The sequence below is a fragment of the Tubulanus polymorphus genome, chromosome 6 (genome assembly GCF_964204645.1).
Source record: "Tubulanus polymorphus chromosome 6, tnTubPoly1.2, whole genome shotgun sequence".
In the NCBI taxonomy this organism is placed as follows: Eukaryota; Metazoa; Nemertea; class Palaeonemertea; order Tubulaniformes; family Tubulanidae; genus Tubulanus; species Tubulanus polymorphus.
Genome location: NC_134030.1, coordinates 8,619,086 through 8,639,020, shown reverse-complemented (window position 1 = coordinate 8,639,020; position 19,935 = coordinate 8,619,086). Strand labels below are relative to the sequence as shown.

At 39.3% G+C, this 19,935-nt stretch overlaps 1 protein-coding gene across 3 annotated transcripts; it reads left to right on the top strand.

The window, feature by feature from the left end:
• Nucleotides 1–441: 441 nt before the first annotated feature.
• LOC141906701 (sodium/potassium-transporting ATPase subunit alpha-like) lies at nucleotides 442–19,014 on the top strand. 3 transcript variants are annotated; one of them, XR_012619394.1, is made up of 18 exons: nucleotides 442–491; nucleotides 1,289–1,429; nucleotides 1,523–1,585; nucleotides 1,673–1,876; nucleotides 3,876–3,989; nucleotides 4,743–4,995; nucleotides 5,148–5,416; nucleotides 5,692–5,890; nucleotides 5,986–6,097; nucleotides 6,445–6,577; nucleotides 6,672–6,858; nucleotides 6,945–7,257; nucleotides 7,424–7,641; nucleotides 7,896–8,152; nucleotides 8,252–8,521; nucleotides 8,606–8,838; nucleotides 9,309–10,195; nucleotides 18,757–19,014. XR_012619394.1 is itself a non-coding variant. In XM_074795996.1 (17 exons), the coding sequence occupies exons 1-17, from the start codon at nucleotides 459–461 to the stop codon at nucleotides 9,427–9,429; spliced, it is 3,120 nt and encodes a 1,039-aa protein (XP_074652097.1). In that variant the 5' UTR covers nucleotides 442–458; the 3' UTR covers nucleotides 9,430–15,424. The 3 variants fall into 3 exon arrangements, 2 of the variants coding, with proteins under 2 accessions (XP_074652097.1, XP_074652098.1); XM_074795996.1 differs by lacking the exon at nucleotides 18,757–19,014 and having other exon boundaries at nucleotides 9,309–15,424; XM_074795997.1 differs by lacking the exons at nucleotides 3,876–3,989; nucleotides 18,757–19,014 and adding an exon at nucleotides 3,202–3,315 and having other exon boundaries at nucleotides 9,309–15,424.
• Nucleotides 19,015–19,935: the final 921 nt, after the last annotated feature.

The following is a 19,935-nucleotide window of genomic DNA, read 5'->3' as shown; positions in this document are numbered from 1 at the left end:
CCACGATTCGTGTCTAAATCAAGCTCAAGTTTATTTAGTGGACAGCAAGATCATAACAAAGTGATGACATAAAGATAAATCTTATACAATTAATGAAATTTGGAAGCAGGTCCAGTACGAATGAATTGCATGCCTACGTCTAATAATTAGTAAGAAATGAATAGGTTGAAAAACCTTTTCTTCTATGATTATATTTTGAAGAATTTGCTTCCCATTGATAAAAATGGCTGCATAGATTTTTATAAAATTTGTGTAATCAACAATCTTGCACTGAGTAGTATTTCTTTCCGAGGTTAATTATTCAGGGTATGGGTGTATATAGGTGGAGTGCAAAACTTTGTGTTACATCGCGCGCGAGAACTGAACGAGAATCCCGCGAGATTTTAGCGGCGGCTTGTCGAGGCATGCGCTTCACGTGACCAATGACGTCATTGTCTTAGACCGCCCCTTAACTCAAGATGGCGTCCGGAAAAGTGAAAGGCAAGGACGAGGTGAGTTTTGCGTAAAAAATAGCGTTTAAACGCGATTAATCGCATCGAATTTGCGTTCGATTTGTCGGTGAATATTCGCTGTAAATTTAGATGTCGAAATCTGGATGCTCCGATGTGGAAATCTAGATAATTATCGCTATGAAGTCGTGGAAATTTTTGCAAAGTTGATTTTCAACATGGCGCCCGGTCGGTGTGTGTGGATCGGCCATTTTCACGTGTTGTATTTAATGTTAAGATATTCGTTGGTCGAAAATGTGTACCTCGCAAACTTCTTACATGTTCGCATTTATGTATTTCCTATGCTGATTATTCTTGAGATAGGTAAAATCTAATTGCGATTTGCCTTGTTAAATAGATGTAGTATAATAAATGGTTGCCGGGATTCGGGAATAAATAGATTATTATTGATTGGTTGGGGGTGGTAATTCACTTCTCTAACACTGGAAGTATTAATCAGACATGATAAGCATTAGAATTACTGGTTTATGATATATCTTCTATTATAAATCAGAAGAGTTAATTAAGATTTTATAACGAATGAATAGACTTTATAGAAACATAGTTAATTATTATTATTTGCCACTAAATAAAAGCCAACATGTTCATGCCTATGGAATTGCAAGTCATTAACTTAACCTTTTCCTCACCTTTCTTGTGGAAAATAACATTGGAAAATGTACGTAATAATATCTTTGGAAAATAATGATTTTAATGGTTAGAAATTCTAGGTCCAACATGCCTGTAATAGCATTCATGATACCTTTAGACTAATGACAGTTATTGCTAATTTCCTATAGCCCCGTGAAGATAGCTACCGCTTTGCGGTCAACGAAAATGACAAGTCTGCAGCGGGTGGTAAGAAGAAGAGGTTTTTTGGGAAGAAGTCCAATGATGAGAAAAAACAGAAGATGGACTCCCTCAAACAGGAGTTGGAAATGGTACGAAAAAACTCCTTAAATTAAGAAATCCGAATGAACCAGTTTGTTGGATTGACACTGAGATGAAATTTTTTTTTGAATTTTTTAATTTAGGATGAACACAGGATACCCCTTGAAGAATTATATGCCATGACTGGTGTTAGCGATCCAAAAATGGTATGCAGCTAATTGTTACAAAGATAAATCGATTGATAATTTTTTTGTCAAAATGATGGATAAATTGTTTGTGTTTCGTTTTGGCAGGGGTTGACTCCGGAGAAAGCGAAGGAAATCTATGAACGCGATGGTCCAAATCAACTTACACCTCCGAAAACAACGCCCGAATGGGTGAAGTTTTGTAAACAGTTATTTGGCGGTTTCAGTTTACTACTGTGGATAGGTGCCATTCTGTGTTTTATAGCTTATTCAATTCAAGCTAGCACTAGCGACGACCCGGCAGGCGACAATGTAAGTATTATTCAATAATCTCTCGAGAAAACGCTACAAATACAATGTCTAAACTTCTTTTTAGGAAAATCCATACGGTTCATTTGTACTGATTCATCCAGATTTTGGTCTATTGTGAGCGCTGTAGCGGAATGAGTTGACCCTATGCCACAGACCCTGTATCAATTAAAATGGAAGTGGGGGGAATGAAAATGAAAATAGATAGTGACAGCTGCATTCACAACATTCTGAAACAGGTTGATACTCAGTTTAGATACAACATCTGCAGATTGTTGTCTTGTGTGATGACGTACCTTGGGCTGCAAGGAACTAATAATTTGTCCAAAAATGGCGTTGCCAAGTGAAGGCAAAATCTGTCTGATTTACATATTCCAAAAATTACTTGTTATGATACCAGATAATGTGTATTTTTCTGAAACTTGATTCAATTTAACTATCTATCAAACTGGTATGCTGAATAAAAAGATATATTCAGGGATTGATGATAATTGTGGTTGTGGGCGAATTGAACTGAATAATTAAGTCAATGGCTGCCACCGTGGTGCCGTTTGCTTAGTCAGATAAGACACTATATCCTACCATTTTGCATGGAAAACATCACAATATTTTTAGATTGAATATGTTTCTGCATATAAATAATTTATCATCACTGTTAATCTTAATCTTATGAACTAAATAGAATATGATATGATATCTATCAGTGATAAAGTGAAATTAGTTACGTAGTGTCTAAAGGTTATTAATTTTATGCATGTCTGAAAAGTAAGTTTTAATCATTTGGAATGATATCTGAATGTGTCAGTTACGTTAAATTAGGGTCAAGCAGAGAGATATGGAGTCAAGTTGGCATGAACATGTATGTCAAGTTGTAACCAGAATGCTGAAAACGGAAAACACCCCAAAAATGTCAGATAAATTAAGATATACACCGACAACTTTGGAACTATTAGATTTTAAAACTTAAATTTTAAAGGAACTGCAATCATTGTTTCTGACATAGTAGCTGCTGAAGTAACAAGACTTTCAATCCCCCCGCCCCCCCCCAAAAAAAAAAAACTTCAGAAAATTGACGCATAACTTCGGTGTTGTCTTCAATTTTACACATTTTTACATATTTCGAAGCAATTATCAGCATTGGTAGAATATTGATATCTGCTGTGGTAGGCGCAGCAGATATTTTTTAAGGGTGGGTGACTTTCAGAGGGGCGGATATAAAAAAATGACAAAGGTGGCCATCCCTCTAAAACCTGTTATGGAGAACACTGAGACGTCCAAGGTCACAAGTGAAGGGTTCTCGTAATAAATGAATATAATTCACGTTACAGCTATACTTAGGTATCGTGTTGACGGCCGTGGTGGTCGTCACGGGCTGTTTCTCTTATTATCAAGAGGCTAAAAGCTCGCGCATAATGGAGTCGTTTAAAGACATGGTACCGCAAGTACGTAATAAAGCGAGCGGGCAATGATGATGTCACCGTGCTTGCCAGGGACTGCTGATCACCCAAATCCATGCTTATTAGCTCATTATTTGTGCGGCAGCATGGTGCATGAATATCTCTTCATATCATTTATATAATCGACCTCTTCTAGCGCGACGGGGAGCAGATAGACACACGTTTTCAGGTGCTTCACGCCTCGAAATTGGGGCAAGCTAAAAATTGAATCTATCTCTCTTTTGTAAAATCTTAAGCCGATCAAGCGTGTTAAGATTTTTTAAGAAGTCTCATTCACGGTCGTATCCCGTATACACTTAATAGTTGTTGCGAGACCCAAACATCTAGTTCATTACCGGTCAAAATCACTTACTACCTTCCTTCACTAGCACTATGAGACTTCCGTTCATTAGATCTTACATGTATGGTTGGTTTTTTTTTCGCGGAAATGGGTGATCTTGTCTCGAATTTATGCATCATTAGCGGCTAACCCTTAGATGGTGTAACTCTGTTAATATATACATACGTTTGATTTTTATTCCGTCGCCTCTTGTTGCTTTTTTCAGCTTTATCTAGGTATTGTTTTAACGGCTGTAGTTGTTGTCACGGGTTGCTTTTCGTACTATCAAGAAGCTAAGAGTTCTAAAATCATGGAATCGTTCAAATCGATGGTACCGCAGGTAGGGCAAATCGTCTAGTACAGGCTTTTCGAGAAGCCATTTGTGAAGAGTGTCAGCCGGATGGACCGGACATTTTTTTCAGGTTCTCTTCCTCTCGTCGCAGACCGCTCGACATCTCTAGTAGTTATAGAATTGATATTTCCTTATGATTATTGAAATCAATTGAATGGCTGTCAAACATTCTGTGCATGCACCTCTATACTATGATTCATTGCTACGTGTGCATCTGCCTACGCACGAGGCTATGGAACCGTTGCCATCGGTTCCCATTATGCCACTGTTCAAACTTATCAGTATTTCAAGTATTTTTAATGCATATAATGTGTGGCCTTGTTGATTTGCATAAAAAAGTATCGCGTGCATCTGTTGTTCGGCATAACTTTTTCAAGTAGCAAATAGGATAAATATGCGATCGAAGCTATGATTTAATAGCTCAGCATTTTCAACATGGCTCCTATTCCACTTTGTATTCCCCAAATGAAAATATATATGATTCTAGAAATGATCCATATATCGATGATAGATAGAAAAATTGCTATTCATGGCTCTGCTCTATAAAACTGTTGTCGTGCTTGCTGTGCGCTTCTTGTCCGTTATATCTATTGAATTTGACCGATTCGCTAGCTGTTGTGTATTGTACATGGTCGTTGCTCAATAACTTAAATTGTTTATAATTAAAGATATTCGTCATTCATTAAACCGAGCGGTGAGATTCTCAATTGCTCAATGGCTTCAATTTTCTCGGCGTTTCAGTTCGCCCTGGTGATTCGAAACGGAGAAAAAATAAACATCCGCGCCGAAGACCTTGTCGTCGGTGACATCATCGAGGTGAAATTCGGCGACCGCGTGCCGGCCGATATTCGCGTTATAAGTGCCAGTAGTTTTAAAGTCGACAACTCGTCGTTGACCGGAGAGTCCGAACCGCAGGTCCGTACGCCGGACTTCACGAATGAGAATCCGCTGGAGACGAGGAATTTGGCATTCTTCTCGACGAACGCTGTTGAAGGTGAGACTCGATTTTTCGTGTCATTGATTTTCATCTCTTTTTCAGTAGCGATGAATTTTAGTGGCAGATTTATTCCTCAATTTCTTCTACATGTCCATTGTATGCTTATCGGCGAGTAAATGAGGAAATTTTTTTCGTATTTTGTCTTGCAGGAACATGTACGGGTATTGTTGTCAAGACTGGTGACAAAACTGTCATGGGACGTATCGCTAACTTGGCATCCGGTCTTGAAATGGGAGAAACCCCGATCGCGCGAGAAATTGCGCATTTCATTCACATTATCACCGGCGTGGCCGTGTTCCTCGGAGTTTCATTTTTCGTCATCGCTTTCATCCTCGGCTATTATTGGCTCGATGCCGTCATCTTCTTGATCGGTATCATCGTCGCTAACGTGCCCGAAGGTCTGCTGGCTACTGTTACTGTAAGTTTTTGACATTCATAATTAGCTTAAAATATGATTGCGAATTCATAGCGGCCCTGAAAAGTTTTGAAATGGGAGTGGGTCAATTCAAGGTCTTGAGTATCATGTGGGCTTATCCTTTTAATCATTGTTATGGTCATTGAATGGCATCAGTCATTAGACTTATGTATCTTGGATCTGTGGATGATAACTAATAGTTATTATCAACTGTGGACTGAAATCCAATAACACGCGATATAGGCTTGGTAATTGTATATAAACGTTTTTGATTTAAGGTCTGCTTGACATTGACGGCTAAACGTATGGCATCGAAGAATTGTTTGGTGAAGAACTTGGAAGCTGTGGAAACTCTTGGGTCGACGTCGACAATTTGCTCGGACAAAACCGGAACGCTTACTCAGAATCGAATGACCGTCGCTCATATGTGGTTCGATAACAGGATCGTTGAAGCCGACACAAGCGACGACCAGTCCAGTACGTATCCAGTTAGAAATGTCGCTCGTTTCGGTGCTGATTGTCGTTAATTCAGAAAACAGTGCAGTTAACATTTTGGAAACCTTACATTTCAGATGCTACTTATGACAAAGATAACCAGAGCTGGAATGCCCTTGCGCGTATTGCTATGTTGTGTAATCGAGCTAGTTTCAAGGTTGGACAGGAAGGCGTGCCCGTATTGAAAAGGTTTGTTCTTCGTAGTTTAGTTTACTCTCTATTAGTGTTCGAGTAGTTCAGGAATGTTAGTAAATCGATACAATGTGGGACCTGGAATTTTTTCTCCCAATTAGGGCGTTACCAAATTAGAAACTAAGTTATGGTTGTGTATTAAATTTCCTTACAAAACATCTGAAATAATGGTCTGCTGGAATCTATGGCAATGGGCATATGGTAGTGATGCATACACACTACTCCAAATTTGAAAATTTTCTGCGTGAAAACTCCTTATATCGAGGAATTACCAATCTATAGGGACACTAGTTAATAAGGCAATTATAACAAATATATACAATGTACACACCTACATATTTTAGAGAGTGCAACGGTGATGCTTCGGAATCTGCTCTGTTGAAATGCGTTGAACTTTCCATCGGCCATGTCAGTGAATATCGCGAGACGAACAAGAAAGTCAGTGAAATTCCATTCAACTCGACCAACAAATATCAAGTAAGTTCCATTCTGACTGTTAAATGATGCCACTCTCAATTAAAGAAAGGTATGCGCGCTAATGAAAGCTAATCTCGTAATGTTCGTTTGATAGGTTTCAATTCACGAGACTAAGGACGTCGATGGCTATCTCCTCGTGATGAAAGGTGCCCCTGAACGTATTTTGGACAGGTGTTCGACGATCCTTATGGATGGCAAGGACATCGCTCTTGACGAGAAATGGAGAGATACTTTCAACGTCGCTTACATGGAATTGGGAGGTTTGGGAGAACGTGTACTAGGTACGTATCGCGTCTAATGACATCATTCATACCGAGTTAACCGATGAATAGTTCAAATGAATTTAATATTTTGATTCAATTGGTAGGTTTCTGTGATTACGTACTGCCGCGAGCTGATTACCCCGACGGTTATCCGTTCGACCCTGATGAGGTTAACTTCCCGCTGACCGGATTACGTTTCGTCGGTTTGATGTCGATGATCGATCCTCCGAGGGCCGCCGTGCCCGACGCCGTCGGAAAGTGCCGTAGCGCCGGTATCAAGGTTATCATGGTCACCGGTGATCATCCCATCACCGCTAAGGCCATCGCTAAAGGCGTTGGTATCATCTCCGAGGGCAATGAAACTGTTGAAGACATCGCTGCCCGTCTAGGAATCCCCGTCAGTGAAGTCAACCCGAGGTATGAGCATATGATCCCATTAAGATCAGCCGCTATTGCGTTATAAATGTTTTCGATTCCTTAAACAAGATTACTTCTAATTGCCCGATTCATTGTATACCCGAAGACTTAATAATCCTTCCTTTTTTTGTCGACTGAATTTTAAAATGATGTACTTATTTGACAGAGATGCGAAGGCTTGCGTCGTTCATGGAAGCGACTTGCGCGACATGACCCCGGCCCAGATCGACGACGTATTGCGAAATCACACCGAAATCGTGTTCGCTCGAACATCGCCGCAACAGAAACTGATCATCGTCGAAGGTTGTCAACGACAGGGATCGATCGTCGCCGTCACCGGTGATGGTGTAAACGATTCTCCAGCTTTGAAGAAGGCAGATATCGGTGAGTAGATGTGCAACTTCACTTGCGCTTCGTATCAGGGGCGGATCTAGCTTTACGAAATAGGGGGCGCGCACATGCTCCTCCAGAAAATTTTGAAAAAAATAGATGCATTCTGAGCACTTTCCTGAAATATGTTCACAATTTCACCAGTTTCTTAACAGTCTTGGGTAGAAAGTCTAAGTGACTCTGCCGAAAAAAAGGGGTGGGCTGTATCCCCTAGATCGTCGCTAAATATTCATTGTTGTGTATTGTAGGTGTTGCTATGGGTATCGCCGGTAGCGACGTCAGTAAACAGGCCGCCGACATGATCTTGTTGGACGACAACTTCGCCTCCATCGTCACCGGTGTCGAAGAGGGTCGTCTGATTTTTGACAACTTGAAGAAGTCGATCGCGTACACATTGACCAGTAACATTCCCGAGATCAGTCCGTTCTTGCTGTTCATCTTGGCCGACGTACCTCTGCCTCTCGGAACGATCACCATTCTGTGTATTGATTTGGGTACTGACATGGTATGTGTAATTGTTAATGACTGCATTAAATTTTACTGGTATTCGATTTTGTAGGTTTCGGCTATGCATTCAAATACTTTTGTAAATGAATGTTTTTAGGTTCCGGCTATTTCTTTGGCTTACGAATTCGCCGAGAGCGACATTATGAAGAGGAAGCCGCGTGACCCGTTGCACGACAAGCTCGTCAACCATCGTTTGATCGGTATGGCGTACGGTCAGATCGGTATGATCCAGGCGGCCGCCGGCTTCTTCGTCTACTTCGTCATCATGTGCGAGAACGGATTCTGGCCGTCGCGTCTGTTCGGTATTCGTAAGGAATGGGACGCGCGCGGTATCAATGATCTGGAGGACTCGTACGGACAGGAATGGGTAAGTTTATCTCCGCTCGAGTTATCCACGTAATGGAATAGATTGTTATCGCATGCTGACTGTCGACATATTCTTCGTTAACAGACGTATCACCAACGTAAGACATTGGAGTATACCTGTCATACATCCTTCTTCGTGTCGATCGTCATCGTGCAGTGGGCCGATCTGATCATCTGCAAAACAAGACGTAACTCTCTGTTCCAACAAGGATTCAAGAACCACCACATGACATTCGGCCTTATCTTCGAGACAGTTCTGGCCGCGTTCTTGTGTTATTGCCCTGGTTTGGATAAGGGTCTACGTATGTACCCGCTTAGGTAGGTGTTTCGGCGCAATCGTAAAATTCCCTTACTTGATATTTGTTAAGGTCCGTATGGCTCCTTGATTCTTTAAAAACGTCTTCTATATTGAAAATGCTTTTAAAGGAGCTTCTTTGATTTGAGCAAAATGCCCATAACTCTTTTTGACATAGAACATCAGTTTTGGGAAATAGGCAATTTAAAGCGTTTAGTTGCACAATAGACTACCAAATAAGAAACCAAATTTAGTAGTGCAAAAGATTTTTGAAAAATTTGTTACAAAACCACTGAAATAATCGTTTACCGAAATAAACAGAACTGATTTAAGAGAGGTCTGCTAGATTTGGGATATGTGAGTGATGCGGTCAATTATTTGAAATTTCCTTCTTGAAGACTCATATCCATGAGGGACTGATCTGTATGGGACCCAGGCTTTATCTGCTATGAGATGTGCGGAGATTTATTGGTATCATTCTCTTGTTTTACAGATTCACCTGGTGGTTGCCTGCCCTTCCTTTCTCTTTGTCTATCTTCATTTACGACGAATGCCGTAAGTTCGTGTTACGTCGAAACCCCGGCGGTTTCATAGAAACTGAGACCTACTACTAGAGATTGTGTGTGTATGTGTGCGTTAAACCTTATTAATTATCAAATATTAAAAAAAAAAATACGTTAAATTGCGCGTGCGTGAGTTCGATCAACGAGAAATGGCCGGCCTTCATAAAGTCGTTGGCGGGGAGAAACACACGCGAAACAACAGCGACGAAAACCGGATTTCAGGGAATCGGATTCATATAACACAATATGCAATGCAAGAGATTAAACATAGTGCAACTAAGTAGTTCAGTGCAGACACACGTTACGTGTTAACCAGCGTGTGGAAGGCCTGTCGTCGTCAACGTCGTCGCGATTATCGTCGGTCATCATGTAATATACGAGTTGGAGTTGATGTAGATGTATACATATTTATATATATATATGTATATACTCCTGTGGAGCAACGGGGAATACGCTGAATTTATGTTAACGTGCACCATCCGGAAAAACAACTCGGTCGCTCCATTTTAAACAGTCGATTAACATGCACATACTTGTACGTTACTTTGCGTAAATTCTTGAGTGATCTTCGACGCTGAATCAAATATTATTGACAAAAACCGTGCGCGGATTAAGATCGAGAAGACTCGTCTCTGAACGCCTGAATAACTGTATGGACGCCGCGCGTTCTGGTGTTCAATTCGCTGCGTGGAATTATTGTTACGCACTAGAACGTTTGGAATTGACTAGTTTATAAGACTGTGTTCCATCCACCCTGTCGACACACGACCACCGATGTCACTGGGTATATATATATATATATATATATGTATATGTGGTATGTATAACAACTATGTTTTTTCGCTGTAGTTGCATCCATCCATTTTGGTTGTTGTACGTTTTATCGTCCGTACTTTAAAAGAAAAAGCCACACGAAAATAATCGTCATCCTCTTTAACGCGATATATATTAACAACTCGTTAAAACACGCGCGGTGACCTCGGAAGGTCGAGTATCCAGAAACGGTGGTAGCGTTGTTTGAATTTAGAATTTAGTTGAAAAGTCACTCGATATATATATATATATATATATAAATTTAGGTATAATCAACGAGATGTAATAATAGTGATTCGAATCGATGATATAAATCCCACCTTACTAATTGATAGCATTACCACTTCAATAGTTGGTTCAATGAAACAGGAGTTTTCCCTATTAAATTTTTGGCTACAGAATCTAGCGTCACGCTTTGTGGCAATTGTATTGTTCATTCTTGAGGAAATTCAAAATACACACACATGCGCGCGCTCAATAATGCCGCTGCCCCCATATAAATATATAAATATGCTGTAGATATTTACGTTCTATACAAAGTGTATAAAATATGATGGTGATGATAAACGAAGATATTTGGTTGTTATTTGTACATAATAGTGACGTTGATTCACACACAACACACTCCAACGCTCGTGCAATCACGATTGATAGTCGTGAGACATATATACATAAGCGTATGAATATGAATATAATGGCTAATTTAAAAAGAAGAAAATATGTGAAAACTTCTCTGGTACGAGACTGAATATCTCCAGTAGTCTGTCCATATCAAAAAAACAAGTCGCGTAAACGGCTCTGTCTGTTCTCATAAATCGCATCGAAAAAAATAGTCGCCATCATGTGCAGAGAAATATCTTGTGTCTGAATCGTTGGCCTGTACGCTGTGAAACGACGGCAACATGTTGTCGTCGAACGGCGTGCGCGTTCGCCCGACGTACTTAGTACGGCGAACTGGCCACAATTGCGTTTTACAACATCTTATTATTGAAGTAGTTATTTCGATATTTTGCATCGTTTTTAAAAATCGTTTAGCAGCGCACCGAATTCCAGCAGCGTTCTCTGCCAACTTCGCTCTTGAAAAGTACGATTGTAGGAATAAATAGCGTTAATCGTCTTGTATATGAAAAGTATCCCTTAAGAGTACGTATGAATCGGGAGTTTCAACTTACAGATAATAATCATAATTAACAATGGTAAATATGATAATAATAACCATTTTACATCTATACATATATATATACACTAGTGAAATAGCATGAAACAAAAAACGCATTATCATCAATTCTGAGTTGTCTGTTTAGAGGGATGAGTGTCATTGTTGTATCTTAACGTAGAATAATATCGCTAACTGGTGACGCTATACCGATGAATGTTCGAAAGACGAGTCTTTTTTAAATTCTCGCCGAAAAATGTCGTCGTCGTCGTTTTTCGCGCGTAAGATGACAACTGACCGAGAACGACGACGTCGCAGTACCAACGATGATAATTATTAACACATTATTATTATTATGATTAATCGGTGTTTTTTGATTGGCTTTTTTTTTAACCGAAAAGAAAAAAAATTGATGAATAATATATCACTGAATGTCTTAATCGATTGAAAATGTGAATATTGTTAAATACTACTACTACTACTTCGTGTCAACAAGATATAATATGGCAATTGATGAATGATGACATTATCTGTATATGTGTATGTATCATTTAGCGATTTAATAATTTTAATTGAATAATAAAAAACTACGTGATGTTAAGACTTGCATACATTGTTTATATACTGCTTCGGATGTGCGATATAGCTAAACGGTTAACTAATTGATTTTGAGAGAGAGAGAGAGATATCGAGTTGAACCTCGTTCTTTGTCTGCTCTACGTATAATTCTCTGGAGGCGATGTTTCGAATTATAGTAGCCGAGGTGTTTTCACCGCGTCAAATTTTACCAAAACGAGGTTCCTGCGTTGTGTATGTCGACAATGTATGTAAGATATTGTTGTTAGCGGAGATGAATATGTTAACCGGTTTGTCGTGTGCACGCGGACTTTAAAGTCGTATTTTGCATGGTTGAAACGTTGATTAAGACCTAACGCTTTACCCAACTACATGTACTGAGAGGATGATGTACATAGCATTAGAGAACATTTGTTTACTCACAACATCCTCCTGTATGGGGAAAAAAAAAGATTGAACATTTCTGAAAAGTGATTTTTACGATATTTGATGCCATAATTCTTGATTGCGACCTATTATAGCACTTAAATGTGATATGTTTAGTTATTGTTAATTGATTAATCCTAGATCATTTGATGTCGGTCCGGTTGATTATGTTTGATATGCACTGAAAATGTTTTGGTGATGTTGAGTAAGATATACCCTGGGGGAATGAATACTGGATACCATCGACGACCATGCTCGGGCTAATCTAAAGGCACGAAGCTTAGTTTTTCTAAAGGGGAAAGCCGTTGCTATACGGCCGTGAAAGACATCATCAGCACATACGATATAATATGCGCGTAGGTTTCGTTCTATTGATCTCGTGTTTCTGCCTCTCTGGGAGCGTGTGCGATGATAATATAATTGTAAATGGGTAATCATCATTACTTCGCCAGACGTTATTTTCGTTAATTTCTTCGCCGAGTCCGATCCCCTTCCTCTACCTGTTGTTGTTCATTCGTTCGTTCTTATGACTGGCATGTCGATCGATCCTAGCCACGTTTGGTTTTAACCGGCGATATTTACTAATAGAATATCCGCCGACTGCCGTGTGTACTTTTGATAATAGTTTAGTAGAACCACCTGGTTTTAACATTCCATATTGTAAAACTGTGTACTGATCAAATGTGTATGATTTGCTAATTTATATTCATTATAATAATCATTATCGAAATATTAGCTGTAAATCGATATTTAACAATCAATCCATCGATGAAAGCGTTTTATCTAGCCGTGTGATGTTAGCTGTAAACTATGAGCTTTATCTTTGCTCTCTTGCGGTGTTATACATAGGAAACTGTAATATTGCAGTTAGTTATTAAGATGTGTGCGATAGAGCATTAGACATATGTGCACCGTTTGATAGCGAAAATATTCGACTTTAACAAATTGATAGCTTATCGAAATTACTGCGTTGATTTTTCGTTACCTACCATTTGAGGTGAGACTCGTTTTGTTCAGTACCTTTTTGGAATGTATCTGAATTCGTGTTCGTCCATTGATTTTAAAGTGTCTTGTTAGCTGCTTATTTACTTCTTACTACGTATCATTTGGCTTTCATCGAAAATCACTACTCGTCTGACTAACTGGCTGTTTCCTCTTTTTTTCCCTTAGTTAGGTTGAACAATTCTCCTCTTATCATTTTACTGTGTGTGTACTTAACTAAACTCTTAATTTTAGATTTATCTATCTCTATCGTTTTCCCTTTCTCTGGTTTTAACTATCGATGTTTGAAATACATTTAGAAGAGACTATTACTGCGTCAAACACGTTTCACCATCAGTTTCCAAATTTTAATCATTTACGAACGATGTTCGAGCTAATTGATAGTTAAGACTATTGATGATGAATTCTTTGACAATTGTTTGGCGTACGGAGAAACTGCTTGTCTGCAAACCAGGCGAAGTATCCACTGTCACATGCCTAACTCAGGTTTGTTCACTGCTCGCGATGCAAGAATCATTGTTCATGTATTGACAATGATTGGGCTAAAAATAGAAGGACGACATATGAACTTTTTTGTGTTTTCTTGTCCGTGTCAAGTTCAGTTGGAGATTTAGGGATATTTACTAGAGATGGCACTTGTAAATTTGGTTCAATGTTAGCATATATCATCTCTGTGACTAGGCAAACACCTTAAATGGCATTTCTTTGAAATATCTAGTATTAGTGGCTGCATATTTGTGTTAGACATGTGTCTGCCAGTAAATATCATTGAATGATCGTTCCGGCTCCAAATCAAATACACAAAACTAACTACGTCTAAATGGTCTAAATGTTCGAAGCTGGCAATAGTACTGAGGGTTTTAACCAAGCTGGCAGGTGCGCTTGAGTTTATAAACAGTCAAAACCGCTTAATCCGGATGATGTTTATAATCCGTTTGTTCATCGATATACGAGTAAATGACTTGAAATCCGGATTTCGCGTAAACCGGATGAATTTTCTTGGTTCCAAATGATGCGAATTATTAAGCGGGTTCTACTGTATTATTAACTCTTCAGCGACGACAATTAAGCTCATCATAGGTCCATCTGGCCAGGGTCTACTGGAAACATTCCTCCAATTATACGTATTGATTTTGGCATAATACTAGAGTGTCTTAAACAAACAAACAACAGTGAGAATATAGTAGTTCAGATAATTGCTGGCTGAAGCGAGCATTTTGGCCGACGATTTTAAACCGTTTCACATGGATCTAACTACTATCGAAGATAGTTTTTGTTAGTTGCACTTTATCGATACATTGTTATATGTTTATTTCTCTATGGTCAGTATGTCATATACATACATGTATATAGGTTCATGTACATTGCAGTCAGTGTTAATATGGTGGCCAAATATAAATCAATCGCTTTTAGAAGTAACGGCGCACGCCCACACATTTCATTCTCACTCAATACTGCGTATACATATAGCTTGCACATTGTATTATGGTCTATTGTGTACGATTGCTGGTTGATCTCAGATAATGATGATGATGATGGTGATGATGATAATCATAAATTTGTGTGGTTGATGACGATATCGTGATTGAAGTCCTTATAAAGGGAGAGAGATTTCGTTATTATTCGCATCTCTCTTCTCTTTCGGTGGCTATTCCTTAATACTAAATCAGTAGAACGATATAGAAACTACTGATTCGTGTTGTGCAAAATTATTGTCGATAGAATAATAGAATATCAACGATTACTATATCATAACTACTACTACTACTATTATTATGAATATTATCATTATTTACTTACCACAAACTAACTTGTTCTAGGGCAGCTTACATGTATGTGTAGACAATGCTGCGTGTGTCAGTGCGTGGGTGCGAGGTACCTGCGGACGGTAGTTTCTCCGATTGAAAAGTAGTAAAACATCTTTGTGTTTCTAATTGTTAATGGAATGTTACGGAAAAATAAATTTCGGCTAAGTTTGACAAATATTATATATATATATGGTAGTTGATATCTCTCACAGACTGTAATTAAAAGTTGAAAATAAAAAGATCTTTTATATGTCAAAAATTACGAATTGTGGAGTCTTTCAGTTTTGTAGGCGAGAGGTGGTTTTTCAAGTCTAGCGCGATAACACCAAAAATAAAAAGTACACAGCGAATGGCATTCTTTGGTTTTTGGACTAAATTTCTAGGACAGCGGTAAAGTCTGTCATAATGAAAGTACTAAACTTGATCATGTCTCTGTTATGTATTCAACAATTGCCGAACGAGGGTGATTATTTGTTCGGCGGACAGGGTTTGTGATATATTTGCGTTGAGGCGGACTAGTTTTGACATTTAAGTTGAAATAGAAATGCCTGGGAAATTTTCTCGGAAAGAGCCGCCTGTGGCAAGTATGTGTATATCGTATCACGGTTTACAACGGCTGAATGTTTGGTACCGGGTCGGGACGACGGAGAGCGACGAGGAACGATCAAGTGGCGATGGAATGTAAATAATATGACCCGGCATTTTGTCGTGTTTTCTCTGCAATATGAATAAGAAAATTTGGTTTATGTACACAGCCTACCCCCTATCGAGAAGAGAACAATCCGCCTCTGATTATAAAACGCTAATTCAGAATTCACATGGCGGTGGGTCGTATAATTGATTGGATTTTGTCAGGGTCCGTCCTAGCCGTCGTGTCGCTAATGGCGTATACAAACCCGATCATGAATTTACACTGAGAACGGCCGTTGTATGAGCACAGCAGCCGGGAGCTTGTACATTACCGCTGAGCCGATCAGACATCCTATCGATTTATCTATTTCCTATTACTGGCACAAGATCAATTTTATACATTGGTTTTCTTGCCGGGAAAGCGAATAAATGATTTGCGTTCGCCTGGGTTGTGAAGAATAGAATCTTACAACTCCGACCACTCATTGCACGAGTGTGGTATGATAAATATCAGCTTCAGTTCCAGTCTAAAGTTGATGAATCGTCGTCATTTTTGTAAGTGGTTGGTTCCGGGTCCTCGCTTACTTCCGTGGCTGCACCACATGAGATTCCCTCGGATTAACAGGAGGTCTCAACAGTAGCGATATCCGAGTTGGATGATATGTATTTCATAGATAGCTTTTCAATACGATCCGACTTGAACGGTTATCCGGCTGGGGCGGAGTCTGCTCTTTGTCTGAATACAACTACTCTATATAGATGAAGTATTTTTCTGAGTATTTGGAATACCGCTGATGTATAGATTGAGAGGCGACGTACGTACCGTGGCAATCTAAAAGCACTCGTGTATACACAGTGATCAGCTGTTTCACACCGGAAGTTAATCAAAATCTCATATCGGTTTTACGGCCGTCGCACTTTGCAGCAAGATTGATATAATAATTCCGTGTGTGTGCGTGATAGAGTGCGTTGGGAAGAACGATTTATATTACGAGAAATCGAACGAATATCGCCGGCTAAATTTTTTTCGACGGTCGAATCGATACGTATGTTTCTACTCGTGTCGTTCCTAAGATTAGCTGAATAAATGATTCGTAGAGGAGCCGCGTTAACCGGGTGTAGAATAAATACAGCGAGACGAGTAGAACTTTGTAGGTTAACTTATTTTATTGCACGGCTCGTCTACGAATCTTTGAATGAATGAGTGAGACAATGGACGAACTGGGCGACCCGCTTCTTGAGGCACATAGTTGAAGCCATGTACATATCCCAGAAAATTAGAAACCCGGTTACTTCATGATCGCATTTAGAAAAATACTTGAGTAACAGTTAGTTGATTTTTAAACCATTGAGAACTCGGTTAAAATAGATGTAATGTATACGAATATAACAGTATGTTAACGAATAAAACCCACAGTTACTTCTGTAAAAACAGTTTATGCCTTACAGTTTCGCGGTTCAAACTAAACCTCATCATCAGAGGAACATAAATTCAATTGTATTTTTTGTTCCTCTGATGATGAGGTTTAGTTTGAACCTCGAAACTGTAAGGCAATAAACTGTTTTTACAGAAGTAACTGTGGGTTTACACTGAGATTTACATCAGTTCACGACAGTCATAACAGAAGTTTTATGTCGTGCGTGACCGTTGAAAGAAAAAGTATGTGACATTTATCAGTGTTGACATTTATCAAGTAGTTGCCCCCTCATAACATTTCGAAATGATAATAAAAACCCCATCTATTCTGAACTATTAATCAGTTATGCGAGGAGTTACTCGTTTAGCATAAGAAATACATATTCTCGTGTGGGTGGTGCTTCGACGGTATATTTTCACTCGAATACAATCGTGTAACAGCCCGAGACATGACGCTCATGAATAAGACACTCAGCACTTCAATTTGAATATATGCGCATTTTTCTCACGGGTAAGACAGTCCATTATACCGCGGACGTATTCATATATACCGGGGTGTATAACTTTAATTATACACCGCACATGGTACCTGTTAGCATCGCCGCAGACGAATTCATGAATAATACAATTATATTCATTTACGGGGCAAACCAATTCGTTAATGAGTTTCCGCATTTTGGTCATTTAAAGCGTTGAATATCGCGTTCTATCACGACAAGACCGACAGTTAGTTCTGGACAGCTCGTAAATATTTACTCTTCAAGACATTACCAGTACCGAAAGTTCTATAAAAACAATTATTCATTCAACGTACCGTGATCTCCCAGCTACATATCACGACCTGAAATGCGTTTTGAACGATCATTCGTTCACCATCTTCGAACCGAGAAAACTATCGCGCAAATATGACAAAAGCCGCGATCACACGGACACGATTTGGCCCGGGCCAAATTGGCAAAGGGGTCATTTATTTATTACGTACGCATTAGGAGGGGGCCAATGCTTAATGTGTATATATAATATTCCTCAACACAAATCTCATTTACAACTGCCCAAGTTCGTTATTGCTCATGACGTTTACAGTTTGGAATCATTCATTAATTACGTTCGCATAAAATTTGAATTTTGTAACCCCTACATGATTCCAAACGCATTAGCAATAACGAACTTGGGCAGTTGTAAATGAGATTTGTGTTGAGGTATATTATAATTTCTAGAGCGCGACGGATTGTTCTACCGTGTACTACTTTGCATACTTCGGAGTAATTATTCTGACAGGTATTGGATGATTTTACACAGCACTACGTAAAAGGTCTATTACACAAACAATTATATAAACGGAAAATGCACGAGGTCCTGATCGTTATTCAAAAGGAGTAGCAGTGCTGTAAACATTTGACTTGAATATTTACACCGGGGTGGCCATCGACGCCATTTACCAAACACACAAAACTGAAATTATTGACGCTTCGGGCGAATTGGAGAGCGCAGAATGTGTCACAAGTGTACCTAGAACTTGTTAAATCCGATTTAATCGTCTATTTTTGTAGATCAATGGAAACACAGTCGCAGAGTTCCTAACGTATTGCCCGAGGTGCCCAACTGGCTCTCTGAAAGCCCTCTGCCGGGCTCCTCCAAGCTCTCTCCCAGATAAGAGATTGTAACCATTAGCAAACTCAAGATGCCATCAGATTCCAATTTCCCGACAATGAAGGAAGTGAATTTCAGCAAATCAAATTCCAGCACACAATAAATAATTCATCATAGACATACAAAAACATTATTAATTTACCATACAGATTATAATTACACATACGAAAATAAATACGTGTGGTGTATGATGGTGTATGCAGTATTGACTGCATAATCACCGTCTATTTGTATTCATTTGCATCTAAATGATAATAAGTATTTTTTAGATGGACCCGGCAGACGAAAACTAATTATTCTAGAGCATCAATTTAGCAATAATGTTGGCTGTAATTGATGGTCCCATGGTATTTTCAGTTATTCGATGTACGTGCAATCTTTAGCAATGTCTATTATTATATACGTATACTGGCTGGCAACCTGTCTGGTACTGCAAAGATGGATGTCGGTCTACATACGACCAGACCGAGGAGCTGGAGGAAGAGGTCGTCAGTCAGGTGGGAATCGACTTCCAATATCCGTGTGTATCGCCAGACCGTCGGACGAGGAAATAGCGCTTCATCGAACCGATGATGGATGAAATGTTGTCATTTATTGTATGGTTTCCAATAGAGCTTACAGCTTAGCAAAGAAATCATTAATGAATATGAAAGTGTCCACAACAACTTAAAATTCAGGGGCGGATCTTGGGGTGAATCTGAGGGTCTTCTCAGTATTCTAGGGGCATACATTAAAGAAAAGGGCACTGATAACACGCCGAGCGCAGCGCGGAGGTTAACACTGCTTCAGCGCGAAGCCCTTCCGGGGGCTGAGGTCCCGCCAGAAAAATTTTGAGATTCCAGCACTGATTTGAAGCCATTTCCTGCATTATGAGTCATGAAATTGTTTTGCGAGCAAAATGTATTGAGGGCACTTAGAAATTTTGAGGGTCTTCCAGAAGACCTTTAAGACCCCCTAGATCTGCGCCTGAAATTAACATTAAACTACACATAAAATGAACATTTACATAAATGAATGTCGAATGGCCTGAAGTGTTCATACATATGGCGACGTCAAAAGATGCAACTGTCACCATCAAC

Excerpts from the sequence above, each read along its gene's own strand:
- LOC141906701 (XM_074795996.1), top strand. The coding sequence starts at position 459 with ATGGCGTCCGGAAAAGTGAAAGGCAAGGACGAG. Across the intron at positions 3,990-4,742 it reads TCAAATCGATGGTACCGCAG|TTCGCCCTGGTGATTCGAAA; the intron begins GTAGGGCAAATC and ends TCGGCGTTTCAG. Across the intron at positions 5,417-5,691 it reads GTCTGCTGGCTACTGTTACT|GTCTGCTTGACATTGACGGC; the intron begins GTAAGTTTTTGA and ends TTTTGATTTAAG.